Below are 19300 nucleotides of genomic sequence, written 5' to 3'. Positions count from 1 at the left end.
AACCACACTACTATATCACTCTACTACTACATCACCACACTACTATACTACTATATCACCACACTACTATACTACTATATCACTCTACTACTATATCACTATACTACTATATCACCACACTACTATACTACTATATCACTCTACTACTATATCACTATACTACTATATCACCACACTACTATACTACTATATCACTCTACTACTACATCACCAGACTACTATATCACTATACTACTACATCACCACACTACTATATCACTATACTACTACATCACCACACTACTATATCACTGCACTACTATACTACTACAACACTATATCACTGTACTACTAGACTACTACAACACTATATCACTGTACTACTACACTACTATATCACTACACTACTATATCACTGTACTACTACAGCACTATACTACTATAACACCATACTACCATATCACCACACTACTATACCACTATAACACTATATCACTGTACTACTAGACTACTATAACACTATCACTATACTACTATATCACCACACTACTATACTACTACAACACTGTATCACTATACTACTATATCACTATACTACTATAACACTATACCACTATACTACTATAACACTATATCACTATACTACTATAACACTATATCACTATACTACTATAACACTATATCACTATACTACTACAACACTGTATCACTATACTACTATATCACTATACCACTGTATCACTGTGCTACTATACCACTATACTACTACAACACTGTATCACTATACTACTATATCACTATACTACTATACCACTGTATCACTGTGCTACTATATCACTATACTACTACAACACTGTATCACTATACTACTATATCACTATACTACTATATCACTATACTACTACAACACTATATCACTATACTACTATATCACTATACTACTATATCACTATACTACTACAACACTATATCACTGCACTACTATACTACTACATCACTATATCACTATACTACTATATCACTATACTACTATATCACTATACTACTACACTACTATATCACTATACTACTATATCACTACACTACTATATCACTACACTACTATATCACTACACTACTATATCACTACACTACTATATCACTATACTACTATATCACTATACTACTACAACACTATACTACTACAACACTATGTCACTACACTACTATATCACTATACTACTACATCACTATATCACTATACTACTATATCACTATACTACTACAGCACTGTATCACTACACTACTATATCACTATACTACTATATCACTACACTACTATATCACTACACTACTATATCACTATACTACTACAACACTATACTACTACAACACTATGTCACTACACTACTATATCACAATACTACTACAACACTATACTACTACAACACTATGTCACTATACTACTATATCACTACACTACTATACTACTACATCACCAGACTACTATATCACTGCACTACTATATCACTACACTACTATATCACTATACTACTATATCACTACACTACTATATCACTACACTACTATATCACTATACCACTATATCACTATATCACCACACTACTATAACACTATATCACTGCACTACTATGCTACTACAACACTATATCAGGTGAGTGGCTAGCACTCGGCGCTGGAAGTGCTGTATCACTATACTACTATATCACTATACCACTGTATCACTGTGCTACTATACCACTACAACACTATATCACTACACTACTATATCACCACACTACTATATCACTATACTACTACAACACTATATCACTATACTACTATATCACTATACTACTACATCACTATATCACTATACTACTACATCACTATACTACTACATCACTATACTACTACATCACTATACTACTACATCACTATACTACTACATCACTATACTACTACATCACTATACTACTACATCACTATACCACTATATCACTATACCACTATACTACTATATCACTATACTACTACATCACTATATCACTATACTACTATATCACTATACTACTACATCACTATACTACTACATCACTATACTACTATATCACTATACTACTATATCACTATACTACTACAGCACTATATCACTATACTACTATATCACTACACTACTATATCACTACACTACTATATCACTATACTACTATATCACTACACTACTATATCACTATACTACTATATCACTATATCACCACACTACTATAACACTATATCACTGCACTACTATACTACTACAACACTATGTCACTACACTACTATATCACTATACTACTATATCACTACACTACTATATCACTACACTACTATATCACTATACTACTATATCACTATACTACTATATCACTATACTACTATATCACTACACTACTATATCACTATACCACTATATCACTATATCACCACACTACTATAACACTATATCACTGCACTACTATGCTACTACAACACTATATCAGGTGAGTGGCTAGCACTCGGCGCTGGAAGTGCTGTATCACTATACTACTACAACACTATACTACTATACTACTACAACACTATATCAGGTGAGTGGCTAGCACTTGGCGCTGGAAGTGCTGTATCAACAATAGCCCCAGGGGAACAACTTCCATGACATAAGACATCATCCCCAGTAGGCGTAGGCACTGGTGAAAACCCACTGTGACCAGGAAGTGATTTGGCTAAGCAGACACGGAACCCGGACACCCTCCTCCGTGGGGTAGAGAAGTGCGTTACGCAAGGGTGTCTAGCTCGAGACCCAGAAATGGAATTAGCTGAGATGGAGTCAGACAGCTCCTGGTTTCTTCTAAAGAGGCTGATTTATGGGACACTGTGGAACTCAGGGTTGAAAAAACAGTGTTTATGTGCCAAGATTTGCCTAAAATCTGGCCCACTCTGGGTACCAGGCTCTGGTGATCAATGAGGTGCCCTAATTGGACAGCTGTGGGTACTGTTGTCACAATGAGGCTCACTCGCTTTAGGCGGTAAAATGCGTTCCGGTAACCGGAAATGTTTTTGGTTTACTATTGGTTCTGGGAACAAAGCTATAAGTTTCCTGACCGGTAAAACAGTTTCTTATCCAGAAGTGCCTTTTCTGTGAATGTACATTTTTAGGTTGCAGGGAGGTTCTGAGAATGTTTTACTATGGTTCTGAGGACATTTTTGCTATGGTTCCAGGGAGGTTCTGAGAACATTTTTGCTATGGTTCCAGGGAGGTTTTGAGAACATTTTACTAGGGTTCCAGGGTGGTTCTGAGAATGTTTTACTCCGGTTCCAGGGGGGTTCTGAGAACATTTTTACTATGTTTCCAGGGAGGTTCTGAGAATGTTTTACTCAGGTTCCAGGGGGGTTCTGAGAATGTTTTACTCAGGTTCCAGGGAGGTTCTGAGAACATTTTTACTATGGTTCCAGGGAGGTTCTGAGAATGTTTTACTCCGGTTCCAGGGGGGTTCTGAGAACATTTTTACTATGGTTCCAGGGAGGTTCTGAGAATGTTTTACTATGGTTCCAGGGAGGTTCTGAGAACATTTTTACTATGGTTCCAGGGAGGTTCTGAGAATGTTTTACTATGGTTCCAGGGAGGTTCTGAGAACATTTTTACTATGGTTCCAGGGAGGTTCTGAGAATGTTTTACTCAGGTTCCAGGGGGGTTTTGTTAACATTTATGCTATGGTTCCCTGAAAGGTTTCCTTGGATGTTGTGAGAAGAAAATGATAGGTTATTTGAAGTTAATGAAATAACATTCTGAGAACATGTTTCAGTAAGACTTTTAAGAGCACTGCTGGCTTAGTTTGGTTGAACTGTTTTCAACTCCAAGCACAGATAGTACACATGGAAATTAATCTGCTTCGGCATTAATCATGCAAGCAAATTGTATTTTTATTTTGGCACGGCATCAGTGAGATATGAACCTATGATCTTCTGTTCTCTAGCCATGGAATTAGTGCACTGCGCCACCAGGATGGAGCTTGCATGCCATATTTTCTTCAACTCATACAAAGCTGTTAATTTTAGTCTATTCAAACAGACCCCATTTCAAAGGAAACAAGCACTCATTAAGATCAAGTGTGGCCAACCCACCTGAACACACTTAACAACGTAGAGGATAGAGAGTTTTGTTGTTGCTGAGAACCGAATGTACACTGAGTGTACAAAACATTAAGAACACCTTCCTAGTATTACGTTGCACCCCCCCCTTTGCCCTCAGAACAGCCTCAATTCATTGGGACATGGACTCTACATGGAGTCAAAAGCATTACACAGGGATGCTGACCCATGTTGACTCCAATGCTTCCAAAAGTTGTGTCAAGTTGGCTGGATGTCCTCTGGGTGGGGGACCATTGTTGATACACACAGGAAACTGTTGAGCATGAAAAACCCAGCAGCACTGCAGTTCTTGACAGTGGTGGAAAAAGTACTCAATTGTCATACTTCAAAGTGAAAGTCACCCAGTATAATTGGTACCATTGGAAAGAAAACACGTTGAAGTTTGTAGAAATGTTAAAATAATGTAGGAGACTATAACACAATAGATATGGTAGGAGAACATCCAAAGAAAAACCAACCAGAATTATATTTTTTTGGAGAGCCAATGCTCTTCCAATGAAAATAATAGGGGCATAATGAATTCTAGCTCCCATGATGCAATTCCTATGGCTTCCACAGGGTGTCAGCAGTCTATGGTCATGGTTTCAGGCTTGTACCTTCCAAAACGAATAAGAAATATGAGTTTTAGTAGAAGGACACACTCTTGGAAATTCGTGTTTGGGCATGCGTTGAAGACAAGACGCACCGGCTAATATCGGTTTCCTATTGAACATACTTATTTCCGTAATAAATATTATAGTTCGATTACATTTTTGGGTATCTGAGGAGTAAATAGAAACGTAATTTGACTTGTTTTAACAAAGTTTATCAGTAGATTTTTGGATTCCTTTCTCTGCATGTTGAACGAGTGGGTTACTCAAATCGATGGCGCCAACTAAACTGACTTTTTGGGATATAAATAAGGATTTTATCTAACAAAACAACACTATGTTATAGCTGGGACCCTTTGGATGACAAATCAGAGGAAGATTTTTTTAAAGTAAGTGAATATTTAATCTTTGTGAATTTTTGAAACCTGTGCCGGTGGAAAGATATTTTTGATGTGGAGCGCCGTCCTCCAACAATCACATGGCATGTTTTCGCTGTAATGGGAGCCGTCCTCCAACAATCACATGGCATGTTTTCACTGTAATGGGAGCCGTCCTCAACCAATCACATGGCATGTTTTCACTGTAATGGGAGCCGTCCTCCAACAATCACATGGCATGTTTTCACTGTAATGGGAGCCGTCCTCCAACAATCACATGGCATGTTTTCACTGTAATGGGAGCCGTCCTCAACCAATCACATGGCATGTTTTCACTGTAATGGGAGCCGTCCTCCAACAATCACATGGCATGTTTTCACTGTAATGGGAGCCGTCCTCAACCAATCACATGGCATGTTTTCACTGTAATGGGAGCCGTCCTCCAACAATCACATGGCATGTTTTCACTGTAATGGGAGCCGTCCTCCAACAATCACATGGCATGTTTTCGCTGTAATGGGAGCCGTCCTCAACCAATCACATGGCATGTTTTCGCTGTAATAGCTACTGTATATCGGACAGTGCAGTTAGATGAACAAGAATTTGAGCTTTCAACCGATATAAGACACATGTACCTAAATGTTCAAAATCCATAATTTTTATGATTATTTATTTGAATTGCGTGCCCTCCAGTATTCCCGCTAGCGGGACCCCTAGCCTAAGGAAAGGTCTAAAAGTATTTAGTTTTAAATTAACTTCAGTATCTAAAGTAAATGTATAATTTATTTAATTCCTTATAATAAGCAAAGCAGATGACAGTGTTTTCTTTATTGACAGGGAGCCAGGGTCACACTCCAACATCATTTACAAACTAAATGTTTAATGAGTCCGCCAGATCAAAGGCAGTAGGGATGAGCAGGGATGTTCTCAGGGATGAGCAGGGATGTTCTCAGGGATGTTCTCAGGGATGAGCAGGGATGTTCTCAGGGATGAGCAGGGATGAGCAGGGATGAGCAGGGATGTTCTCAGGGATGAGCAGGGATGTTCTCAGGGATGAGCAGGGATGTTCTCAGGGATGAGCAGGGATGTTCTCAGGGATGAGCAGGGATGTTCTCAGGGATGAGCAGGGATGTTCTCTTGAAAAGTGTGAATTGGACAATTTTCCTGTCAAAATGCAGCGAGTACTTTTGGGTGTCGGGGAAAAAGTACATCTGTTTCTTTAGGAATGTAGTGAAGTAGAAGTTGCCAAAAATATAAATTGTAAAGTACAGATACCCCCCAAAGACTACTTAAGAGTAGTACTTTAAAGTATTTTTAGTTAAGTAATTTCCACCACTGGTTCTTGATACACTCAAACCGGTGCGCCTGGCACCTACTACCTTACCCCGTTCAAAGGCACTTCAATCTTTTGTCTTTCTCATTCACCCTCTGAATGGCACACAAACGCAAACGTCTCAGTTGTCTCAAAACATAAAAATCCTTCTTTAACCTGTCCCCTCCCCTTCATCTTTAACCTGTCTCCTCCCCTCCTTCTTTAACCTGTCTCCTCCCCTCCTTCTTTAACCTGTCTCCTCCCCTTCATCTTTAACCTGTCCCCTCCCCTTCATCTTTAACCTGTCTCCTCCCCTTCATCTTTAACCTGTCTCCTCCCCTTCATCTTTAACCTGTCTCCTCCCCTTCATCTTTAACCTGTCTCCTCCCCTCCTTCTTTAATCTGTCTCCTCCCCTTCATCTTTAATCTGTCTCCTCCCCTTCATCTTTAATCTGTCTCCTCCCCTTCATCTTTAATCTGTCTCCTCCCCTCCTTCTTTAACCTGTCTCCTCCCCTCCTTCTTTAACCTGTCTCCTCCCCTCCTACTTTAACCTGTCTCCTCCCCTTCATCTTTAATCTGTCTCCTCCCCTTCATCTTTAATCTGTCTCCTCCCCTCCTTCTTTAACCTGTCTCCTCCTCCTTCTTTAACCTGTCTCCTCCCCTCCTACTTTAACCTGTCTCCTCCCCTTCATCTTTAATCTGTCTCCTCCCCTCCTTCTTTAATCTGTCTCCTCCCCTCCTTCTTTAACCTGTCTCCTCCCCTTCATCTTTAACCTGTCTCCTCCCCTTCATCTTTAACCTGTCTCCTCCCCTTCATCTTTAACCTGTCTCCTCCCCTTCATCTACATGTCTCCTCCCCTTCATCTTTAACCTGTCTCCTCCCCTTCATCTTTAACCTGTCTCCTCCCCTTCATCTACATGTCTCCTCCCCTTCATCTACACTGATTGAAGTGGATTTAACAGGTGACACCAATAAGGGATCATAGCTTTCTCCTGGTCATTCTATGTCATGTAAATAGCAAGTGTTAATGTTTTGTATACTCAGCGTATGTTTTTAAATAACATTGTTATAACGTTCTTTGAAAGTTAGTAATGATTTTTTTGTTTTTTTATGGAACGTTTTCTTTATGGAACATGACTTTAAATAGAACCACGAGGAGACCTGTAGAAAACATGCTGAAGTACTGAAATTCCCACCTAAGACGCATGGTTCTCAGAACGTTAAGTGCTAGCTGGGTATCCTGAACCATTCCCAGAACGTTGCGGGAAGGTTGCATGCCACGCTCTCACCAAGCTCTAAGAAACATATGGTTCTCAGAACGTTAAGTGCTAGCTGGGTATCCTGAACCATTCCCAGAACGTTGCGGGAAGGTTGCATGCCACGCTCTCACCAAGCTCTAAGAAACATATGGTTCTCAGAACGTTAAGTGCTAGCTGGGTATCCTGAACCATTCCCAGAACGTTGCGGAAGGTTGCATGCCACGCTCTCACCAAGCTCTAAGAAACATATGGTTCTCAGAACGTTAAGTGCTAGCTGGGTATCCTGAACCATTCCCAGAACGTTGCGGGAAGGTTGCATGCCACGCTCTCACCAAGCTCTAAGAAACATATGGTTCTCAGAACGTTAAGTGCTAGCTGGGTATCCTGAACCATTCCCAGAACGCTGGAAGGTTGCATGCCACGCTCTCACCAAGCTCTAAGAAACATATGGTTCTCAGAACGTTAAGTGCTAGCTGGGTATCCTGAACCATTCCCAGAACGTTGCGGGAAGGTTGCATGCCACGCTCTCACCAAGCTCTAAGAAACATATGGTTCTCAGAACGTTAAGTGCTAGCTGGGTATCCTGAACCATTCCCAGAACGTTGCGGGAAGGTTGCATGCCACGCTCTCACCAAGCTCTAAGAAACATATGGTTCTCAGAACGTTAAGTGCTAGCTGGGTTATCACCTGTGGAAGGCGGGGCCTCCAGCGAGGCGTGGATTTAATTTGCCTTGTCGGGGCGTGATTGTAGGTCGTTCAACCGAAGTCTCGAGAGCACTTCTGCCCATTGTATGTTGTACTGAAGTTGACTGAGTGAAAGGGAAGCAGCTCCAAAGCAACGGGGAAATGAAGCACGACACAATACAAAACCAGATTACAGTACTGTGAAGCACGTTAATAAATCACACCCACACTACACACACACACACACACACACACACACACCCACACTACACACTACACACACACACACACACACCCATACTACACACACACACACACACACCCACACTACACACTACACACTACACACACACACACTACACACTACACACACACACACACACACACTACACACTACACACACACACACACCTACACACTACACACTACACACACACACACACCTACACACACACACACACACACACACACACACACACAGCCCCAGTGTAATGTATGTGTGGGGTTTACCACCCCCTGTCCCAGGAGCACAGTGGATCCCAAACAGATGCTGCTGTCGTGGGAACAGGGGAGTCCTGTGATGGAGGCTGGATCTTCGGCTACAGACACAGACACCACCAGCCTGGAGGACCAAGGTGAGAGTCTCCACTGTTACCACCCAAAGCTCACCACAAGCCCTGGCTTTGGCCCAGGCTGCCCAAAATAACCTTTGTGTTGTATCCCCTGAGTATCCCCCTCTAGTATCCCCCTCTAGTATCCCCCTCTAGTACCCCCCCCTCTAGTATCCCCACAGAGTAGTATCCCCCTCTAGTATCCCCCTCTAGTATCCCCACAGAGTAGTATCCCCCAGAGAAGTATCCCCCCTCTAGTTTCCCCCTCTAGTTTCCCCCACAGAGTAGTACCCCCCACAGAGTAGTATCCCCCTCTAGTATCCCCCAGAGTAGTATCCCCCAGAGTAGTATCCCCCCAGAGTAGTATCCCCCAGAGTAGTACCCCCAGAGTAGTACCCCAGAGTAGTATCCCCCCCAGAGTAGTACCCCCAGAGTAGTATCCCCCAGAGTAGTATCCCCCCTCTAGTATCCCCCAGAGTAGTATCCCCCTCTAGTATCCCCACAGAGTAGTATCCCCCTCTAGTATCCCCCAGAGTAGTATCCCCCAGAGTAGTATCCCCCAGAGTAGTACCCCCAGAGTAGCATCCCCCCAGAGTAGTATACCCCCCAGAGTAGTATCCCCCAGAGTAGTACCTCCCAGAGTAGAATCCCCCAGAGTAGTACCCCTACCCCCAGAGTAGTGTCCCCCCAGAGTAGTATCCCCTACCCCCAGAGTAGTATCCCCTACCCCCAGAGTAGTATCCCCCCCAGAGTAGTATCCCCTACCCCCAGAGTAGTACCCCCAGAGTAGTATCCCTACCCCCAGAGTAGTACCCCCAGAGTAGTTCCCCCAGAGTAGTATCCCCTACCCCCAGAGTAGTTCCCCCAGAGTAGTATCCCCCAGAGTAGTATCCCCCAGAGTAGTACCCCCAGAGTAGTATCCCCCAGAGTAGTACCCCCAGAGTAGTATCCCCCAGAGTAGTATCCCCCAGAGTAGTATCCCCCAGAGTAGTATCCCCCAGAGTAGTATCCCCCCCAGAGTAGTATCCCCTACCCCCAGAGTAGTATCCCTACCCCCAGAGTAGTATCCCCCAGAATAGTATCCCCCCAGAGTAGTATCCCCCCAGAATAGAGCCCCCCCAGAGTAGTATCCCCCAGAGTAGTATCCCTACCCCCAGAGTAGTATCCCCTACCCCCAGAGTAGTATCCCCCAGAGTAGTATCCCCCAGAGTAGTATCCCCCAGAGTAGTTCCCCCAGAGTAGTATCCCCCCAGAGTAGTATCCCTACCCCCAGAGTAGTTCCCCCAGAGTAGTATCCCCCAGAGTAGTACCCCCAGAGTAGTACCCCCCAGAGTAGTATCCCCCAGAGTAGTACCCCCCAGAGTAGTATCCCCCAGAGTAGTATCCCCCAGAGTAGTATCCCCCAGAGTAGTATCCCCTACCCCCAGAGTAGTATCCCCTACCTCCAGAGTAGTATCCCCCAGAGTAGTATCCCCCCAGAGTAGTATCCCCCAGAGTAGTATCCCCCCCAGAGTAGTATCCCCCCAGAGTAGTATCCCCCAGAATAGTATTCCCCCCCAGAGTAGTAACCCCCCAGAGTAGTATCCCCCCAGAGTAGTATCCCTACCCCCAGAGTAGTATCCCTACCCCCAGAGTAGTATCCCTACCCCCAGAGTAGTATCCCCTACCCCCAGAGTAGTATCCCCCCCAGAGTAGTATCCCCCCCAGAGTAGTATCCCCCAGAGTAGTATCCCCTACCCCCAGAGTAGTATCCCCCCCAGAGTAGTATCCCCCAGAGTAGTATCCCCTACCCCCAGAGTAGTATCCCCTACCCCCAGAGTAGTATCCCCCAGAATAGAGCCCCCCCAGAGTAGTATCCCCCAGAATAGAGCCCCCCAGAGTAGTATCCCCCCAGAGTAGTATCCCCCAGAGTAGTATCCCTACCCCCAGAGTAGTATCCCCTACCCCCAGAGTAGTATCCCCCAGAGTAGTATCCCCCCAGAGTAGTATCCCCCAGAGTAGTATCCCCCAGAGTAGTATCCCCCCAGAGTAGTATCCCCCCAGAGTAGTATCCCCCCAGAGTAGTATCCCCCAGAGTAGTATCCCCCAGAGTAGTTCCCCCAGAGTAGTATCCCCCAGAGTAGTATCCCCTACCCCCAGAGTAGTACCCCTACCCCCAGAGTAGTACCCCTACCCCCAGAGTAGTACCCCTACCCCCCAGAGTAGTACCCCTACCCCCAGAGTAGTATCCCCCAGAGTAGTATCCCCTAGAGTAGTTTCCCCCAGAGTAGTATCCCCCCCAGAGTAGTATCCCCCAGAGTAGTATCCCCCAGAGTAGTGTCCCCCAGAGTAGTATCCCCCAGAGTAGTGTCCCCCAGAGTAGTATCCCCCAGAGTAGTATCCCCCAGAGTAGTATCCCCCAGAGTAGTATCCCCCCAGAGTAGTATCCTCCCAGAGTAGTATCCCCCTGAGTAGTATCCCCCAGAGTAGGATCCCCTGAGTAGTATCCCCCAGAGTAGTATCCCCCTGAGTAGTATCCCCCTGAGTAGTATCCCCCAGAGTAGTATCCCCCAGAGTAGTATCCCCCAGAGTAGTATCCCCCAGAGTAGTATCCCCCAGAGTAGGATCCCCCAGAGTAGGATCCCCCAGAGTAGAATCCCCTGAGTAGAATCCTGAGTAGTATCCCCCCAGAGTAGTATCCCCCAGAGTAGTATCCCCCCAGAGTAGAATCCCCTGAGTAGTATCCCCAGAGTAGAATCCCCTGAGTAGTATCCCCCAGAGTAGTATCCCCCCAGAGTAGAATCCCTGAGTAGTATCCCCCAGAGTAGTATCCCCCAGAGTAGTATCCCCAGAGTAGAATCCCTGAGTAGTATCCCCCAGAGTAGTATCCCCCAGAGTAGTATCCCCCCAGAGTAGAATCCCTGAGTAGTATCCCCTGAGTAGTATCCCCCTGAGTAGTATCCCCCTGAGTAGTATCCCCCAGAGTAGTATCCCCCAGAGTAGTATCCCCCAGAGTAGTATCCCCCAGAGTAGTATGCCCTAGAGTAGTATCCCCCAGAGTAGTATCCCCCAGAGTAGTATCCCCCAGAGTAGTATCCCCCAGAGTAGTATCCCCCAGAGTAGTATCCCCCAGAGTAGTATCCCCCAGAGTAGTATCCCCAGAGTAGTATCCCCCAGAGTAGTATCCCCCAGAGTAGTATCCCCCAGAGTAGTATCCCCCTGAGTAGTATCCCCCTGAGTAGAATCCCCTGAGTAGTATCCCCCAGAGTAGTATCCCCTAGAGTAGTATCCCCCAGAGTAGTATCCCCCAGAGTAGTATCCCCTAGAGTAGTATCCCCAGAGTAGTATCCCCTAGAGTAGTATCCCTAGAGTAGTATCCCCCAGAGTAGTATCCCCCAGAGTAGTATCCCCCAGAGTAGTATCCCCCAGAGTAGTATCCCCCAGAGTAGAATCCCCTGAGTAGTATCCCCCAGAGTAGTATCCCCCAGAGTAGGATCCCCCAGAGTAGTATCCCCAGAGTAGAATCCCCCTGAGTAGTATCCCCCAGAGTAGTATCCCCCAGAGTAGTATCCCCAGAGTAGTATCCCCCAGAGTAGTATCCCCCAGAGTAGTATCCCCAGAGTAGTATCCCCCCACAGTAGTATCCCCCAGAGTAGTATCCCCAGAGTAGTATCCCCAGAGTAGTATCCCCCAGAGTAGTATTCCCCAGAGTAGTATTCCCCAGAGTAGTATTCCCCCAGAGTAGTATCCCCAGAGTAGTATCCCCCAGAGTAGTATTCCCAGAGTAGTATCCCCCAGAGTAGTATCCCCCAGAGTAGTATCCCCCAGAGTAGTATCCCCAGAGTAGTATCCCCCAGAGTAGTATCCCCCCAGAGTAGTATTCCCCCAGAGTAGTATTCCCCAGAGTAGTATTCCCCCAGAGTAGTATTCCCCAGAGTAGTATTCCCCAGAGTAGTATTCCCCCAGAGTAGTATCCCCCAGAGTAGTATTCCCCAGAGTAGTATTCCCCAGAGTAGTATCCCCCAGAGTAGTATCCCCCAGAGTAGTATCCCCCAGAGTAGAATCCCCCAGAGTAGTATCCCCCAGAGTAGTATCCCCCAGAGTAGTATTCCCCAGAGTAGTATTCCCCAGAGTAGTATTCCCCCAGAGTAGTATCCCCCCAGAGTAGTATTCCCCCAGAGTAGTATTCCCCAGAGTAGTATTCCCCCAGAGTAGTATCCCCCAGAGTAGTATCCCCCAGAGTAGTATCCCCCAGAGTAGTATCCCCCTGAGTAGTATCCCCCAGAGTAGTATCCCCCAGAGTAGTATCCCCCAGAGTAGTATCCCCCTACATTGGGCGGCTGTATTAAGGTTGTTGTCTTGCAAAACAATACATTCCAATCCACAGCATCATGGGATTATGAGTTCTTCTCTCTGTGTGTTAGACAACACCAGTGTGAGCAGCCTGAGTAACCCTGGTCCTGTTGCCCCACCCACCAAGAGGATCGCCTTCCTGTTTGACTCCACCCTCACTGCCTTCCTCATGATGGGGAACCTCTCTCCGGTACGTACCCTAACCTTTGAACCCTAACCCCTAACCCTCACCGCCTTCCTCATGATGGGGAACCTCTCTCCAGTACGTCCCCTAACCTCTGAACCCTGACCCCTAACCCCTAACCCTCACCGCCTTCCTCATGATGGGGAACCTCTCTCCAGTACGTCCCCTAACCTCTGAACCCTGACCCCTAACCCCTAACCCTCACCGCCTTCCTCATGATGGGGAACCTCTCTCCGGTACGTCCCCTAACCTCTGAACCCTGACCCCTAACCCCTAACCCTCACCACCTTCCTCATGATGGGGGAACCTCTCTCCAGTACGTCCCCTAACCTCTGACCCCTGACCCCTAACCCCTAACCCTCACCACCTTCCTCATGATGGGGAACCTCTCTCCAGTACGTCCCCTAACCTCTGAACCCTGACCCCTAACCCTCACCGCCTTCCTCATGATGGGGAACCTCTCTCCGGTACGTCCCCTAACCTCTGAACCCTGACCCCTAACCCCTAACCCTCACCGCCTTCCTCATGATGGGGAACCTCTCTCCGGTACGTCCCCTAACCTCTGAACCCTGACCCCTAACCCCTAACCCTCACCACCTTCCTCATGATGGGGAACCTCTCTCCGGTACGTCCCCTAACCTCTGAACCCTGACCCCTAACCCCTAACCCTCACCACCTTCCTCATGATGGGGAACCTCTCTCCAGTATGTCCCCTAACCTCTGAACCCTGACCCCTAACCCTCACCGCCTTCCTCATGATGGGGAACCTCTCTCCGGTACGTCCCCTAACCTCTGAACCCTGACCCCTAACCCCTAACCCTCACCGCCTTCCTCATGATGGGGAACCTCTCTCCGGTACGTCCCCTAACCTCTGACCCCTGACCCCTAACCCTCACCACCTTCCTCATGATGGGGAACCTCTCTCCGGTACGTCCCCTAACCTCTGACCCTCACCACCTTCCTCATGATGGGGGAACCTCTCTCCAGTACGTCCCCTAACCTCTGAACCCTGACCCCTAACCCTCACCGCCTTCCTCATGATGGGGAACCTCTCTCCGGTATGTCCCCTAACCTCTGAACCCTGACCCCTAACCCCTAACCCTCACCACCTTCCTCATGATGGGGAACCTCTCTCCGGTACGTCCCCTAACCTCTGAACCCTGACCCCTAACCCCTAACCCTCACCACCTTCCTCATGATGGGGAACCTCTCTCCGGTACGTCCCCTAACCTCTGAACCCTGACCCCTAACCCCTAACCCTCACCACCTTCCTCATGATGGGGAACCTCTCTCCAGTACGTCCCCTAACCTCTGAACCCTGACCCCTAACCCCTAACCCTCACCACCTTCCTCATGATGGGGAACCTCTCTCTGGTACGTCCCCTAACCTCTGAACCCTGACCCCTAACCCCTAACCACCTTCCTCATGATGGGGAACCTCTCTCCGGTACGTCCCCTAACCTCTGAACCCTGACCCCTAACCCCTAACCACCTTCCTCATGATTTTTTATTATTATTCTCCAGAGTCCTCTGATTCTAACAGTTCTGTGACTTCAATATATCTTTCAAAATCTTCTTTCTGCAAAATGTTAAAAAATTATCACTGATTCCATAGACTATTACTCGACTCTTTTGCAAACATCAGTATTGAAATCGCCTAACAAAATGATTTCCTTCACCAGAGAATCATCACAGTTTGACAACACAATTTCAAGACCTTCATAGAATGCATTCTGATTGGGCGGCTTGTAACACACCCCCAACAAATCGGTTTTGGTTTTGGGAAAGCAGATATCCAGCCAGACATTCTCCAGATCAGCGATTAAATCCAATCTGACGTTGTATGCAATGTTCGGTCTAACAAAGGCACATATCCCCCCACAGTGCTGATTCTGACCCTTCCTAACAACAGAGTAATTGGGTCACAAACCAGTAAAATACGTAGAGCTGTGTTACTCTCATTCATGTAGTGTTAGATGTAGTAGTATTAGGGGTATTCATACCCTACCAGGGGACTGGAGCCCCTCTATCCCCTACAGAGGGGTATTCATACCCTATCAGGGGACTGGAGCCCCTCTATCCCCTACAGAGGGGTATTCATACCCTACCAGGGGACTGGAGCCCCTATATCCCCTACAGAGGGTTATTCATACCCTACCAGGGGACTGGAGCCCCTCTATCCCCTACAGAGGGGTATTCATCTCTTACCCTACCAGGGGACTGGAGCCCCTCTATCCCCTACAGAGGGGTATTCATACCCTACCAGGGGACTGGAGCCCCTCTATCCCCTACAGAGGGGTATTCATACCCTACCAGGGGACTGGAGCCCCTCTATCCCCTACAGAGGGGTATTCATACCCTACCAGGGGACTGGAGCCCCTCTATCCCCTACAGAGGGGTATTCATACCCTACCAGGGGACTGGAGCCCCTCTATCCCCTACAGAGGGGTATTCATCTCTTACCCTACCAGGGGACTGGAGCCCCTCTATCCCCTACAGAGGGGTATTCATTTCTTACCCTACCAGGGGACTGGAGCCCCTCTATCCCCTACAGAGGGATATTCATACCCTACCAGGGGACTGGAGCCCCTCTATCCCCTACAGAGGGGTATTCATACCCTACCAGGGGACTGGAGCCCCTCTATCCCCTACAGAGGGGTATTCATACCCTACCAGGGGACTGGAGCCCCTCTATCCCCTACAGAGAGGTATTCATACCCTACCAGGGGACTGGAGCCCCTCTATCCCCTACAGAGGGGTATTCATACCCTACCAGGGGACTGGAGCCCCTCTATCCCCTACAGAGGGTTATTCATACCCTACCAGGGGACTGAAGCCCCTGGTAGAGGGGAATCACCCACCTGGTGTCCCAGGTCTAAACCAGGTCCTGATTAGAGGGGAATCACCCACCTGGTGTCCCAGGTCTAAATCAGGCCCTGGTTAGAGGGGAGTCACCCACCTGGTGTCCCAGGTCTAAACCAGGCCCTGATTAGAGGGGAATCACCCACCTGGTGTCCCAGGTCTAAATCAGGCCCTGATTAGAGGGGAATGATGAAAACATAGCAGTGGGACTGGCTTCAAGGTCCAGAGTTGAGTTTGAGGGTCCTAAACCATGCTCTCCCCCTCAGAACCTGAAGAGCCATGCGGTCACCATGTTTGAGGTGGGGAAGCTGTCAGACGAGACCCTGGACAGCTTCCTGATGGAGCTGGATAAAGTAAGCTGCGTGTCTGTGTGTGTCTTAATAGGCTTTATGTGAACTAACAGGGGATGTAAAGGCTTTATGTGAACTAACATGGGATGTAAAGGCTTTATGTGAACTAACAGGGGATGTAAAGGCTTTATGTGAACTAACAGGGGATGTAAAGGCTTTATGTGAACTAACAGGGGATGTAAAGGCTTTATGTGAACTAACAGGGGATGTAAAGGCTTTATGTGAACTAACGGGATGTAAAGGCTTTATGTGAACTAACAGGGGATGTAAAGGCTTTATGTGAACTAACAGGGGATGTAAAGGCTTTATGTGAACTAACAGGGGATGTAAAGGCTTTATGTGAACTAACAGGGGATGTAAAGGCTTTATGTGAACTAACAGGGGATGTAAAGGCTTTATGTGAACTAACAGGGGATGTAAAGGCTTTATGTGAACTAACAGGGGATGTAAAGGCTTTATGTGAACTAACAGGGGATGTAAAGGCTTTATGTGAACTAACAGGGGATGTAAAGGCTTTATGTGAACTAACAGGGGATGTAAAGGCTTTATGTGAACTAACAGGGGATGTAAAGGCTTTATGTGAACTAACAGAGGGGATGTAAAGGCTTTATGTGAACTAACAGGGGATGTAAAGGCTTTATGTGAACTAACAGGGGATGTAAAGCGGGAGACAACGTAATATGGCCGCCTCAAATACACAACACACACACAGGCATGCACACACAACACACTCACAGGCACACATACACAGGGCGAGGCCCAGAGGTATTTTGACCATGTTACTAACCCCTCTCTCTCTCTCTCTCTCCTCCCTCCCTCAGGTAGAGAGCACGGCGGAGGGCGAGGCCCAGAGGTATTTTGACCATGCTCTGACCCTCAGGAACACCATCCTGTTTCTCCGCTACAACAAGGAACTAACCACCGACCAGGGCCCTGACCTGCCTAACAACGGTAACTAACAACACAACTTACAGCCTCTTCATTTAGTTAGGAAGAAAGAACTCTTATTATTAAAAGTAGTTGGAATTAAAAATGAAAGTTGTAGTTAAAAGTTGTGAGATATTGATGTTCAGTGTGCAAGTAATTAGTAGCGTTAACATGTAATTAGTTAGTAGCTTTAACATCCTGTCTGTGAGTAGTTAGTAGCTTTAACATCCTGTCTGTAAGTAGTTAGTAGCTTTAACATCCTGTCTGTAAGTAGTTAGTAGCTTTAACATCCTGTCTGTAAGTAGTTAGTAGCTTTAACATCCTGTCTGTAAGTAGTTAGTAGCTTTAACATCCTGTCTGTAAGTAGTTAGTAGCTTTAACATCCTGTCTGTGAGTAGTTAGTAGCTTTAACATCCTGTCTGTAAGTAGTTAGTAGCTTTAACAGCCTGTCTAAGTGTTGTTTTGGTTTTAGTGTTTTTGGTGGAGCTTTTTGTTTCCGTGGTTTGGGTGCTTTTTGTTTTAGGGGTTTGGGTGCTTTTTGTTTTAGGGGTTTGGGTGCTTTTTGTTTTAGGGGTTTGGGTGCTTTCATCAAGTCAAGTTTTTTCACATTCAGTTATTGTGACGGTTTCTATTTTGGTCTGTGTAAATTAAATACTTGTGCCAACAGAACTGAACTGAGAGTATAAGACCCAAATGAGATGCAAACAAACACACACTCTGAATTCAGATTGAACAATAAGACACACACTCTGAATTCAGAATGAACGTAGAGACACACACTCTGAATTCAGAATGAACGTAGAGACACACACTCTGAATTCAGAATGAACGTAGAGACACACACTCTGAATTCAGAATGAACGTAGAGACACACACTCTGAATTCAGATTGAACAATAAGACACACACTCTGAATTCAGAATGAACATAGAGACACACACTCTGAATTCAGAATGAACGTAGAGACACACACTCTGAATTCAGAATGAACAATAAGACACACACTCTGAATTCAGATTGAACAATAAGACACACACTCTGAATTCAGAATGAACGTAGAGACACACACTCTGAATTCAGAATGAACGTAGAGACACACACTCTGAATTCAGATTGAACAATAAGACACACACTCTGAATTCAGAATGAACATAGAGACACACACTCTGAATTCAGAATGAACATAGAGACACACACTCTGAATTCAGAATGAACATAGAGACACACACTCTGAATTCAGAATGAACATAGAGACACACACTCTGAATTCAGAATGAACGTAGAGACACACACTCTGAATTCAGAATGAACGTAGAGACACACACTCTGAATTCAGAATGAACGTAGAGACACACACTCTGAATTCAGAATGAACAATAAGACACACACTCTGAATTCAGAATGAACAATAAGACACACACTCTGAATTCAGAATGAACAATAAGACACACACTCTGAATTCAGAATGAACATAGAGACACACACTCTGAATTCAGAATGAACGTAGAGACACACACTCTGAATTCAGAATGAACAATAAGACACACACTCTGAATTCAGAATGAACAATAAGACACACACTCTGAATTCAGAATGAACAATAAGACACACACTCTGAATTCAGAATGAACGTAGAGACACACACTCTGAATTCAGATTGAACAATAAGACACACACTCTGAA

The 19300-nt window shown here is 45.9% G+C and overlaps 1 protein-coding gene across 1 annotated transcript in view; it reads left to right on the top strand.

The window, feature by feature from the left end:
- The window catches only part of LOC135571560 (protein FAM91A1-like), an 85415-nt gene that overhangs the window by 581 nt on the left and 65534 nt on the right, over positions 1-19300 (top strand). The window contains exons 2-5 of the mRNA XM_065018164.1: positions 8878-8987; positions 13367-13485; positions 16608-16694; positions 17513-17642. Of these exons, the coding sequence (XP_064874236.1) occupies positions 8878-8987; positions 13367-13485; positions 16608-16694; positions 17513-17642 (446 nt within the window). The remainder of the gene's footprint in view (positions 1-8877; positions 8988-13366; positions 13486-16607; positions 16695-17512; positions 17643-19300) is intronic.

This window comes from Oncorhynchus nerka, linkage group LG4 (genome assembly GCF_034236695.1).
Source record: "Oncorhynchus nerka isolate Pitt River linkage group LG4, Oner_Uvic_2.0, whole genome shotgun sequence".
NCBI classification, from domain to species: domain Eukaryota; kingdom Metazoa; phylum Chordata; class Actinopteri; order Salmoniformes; family Salmonidae; genus Oncorhynchus; species Oncorhynchus nerka.
This window is presented reverse-complemented; position numbering and strand designations above follow the sequence as displayed.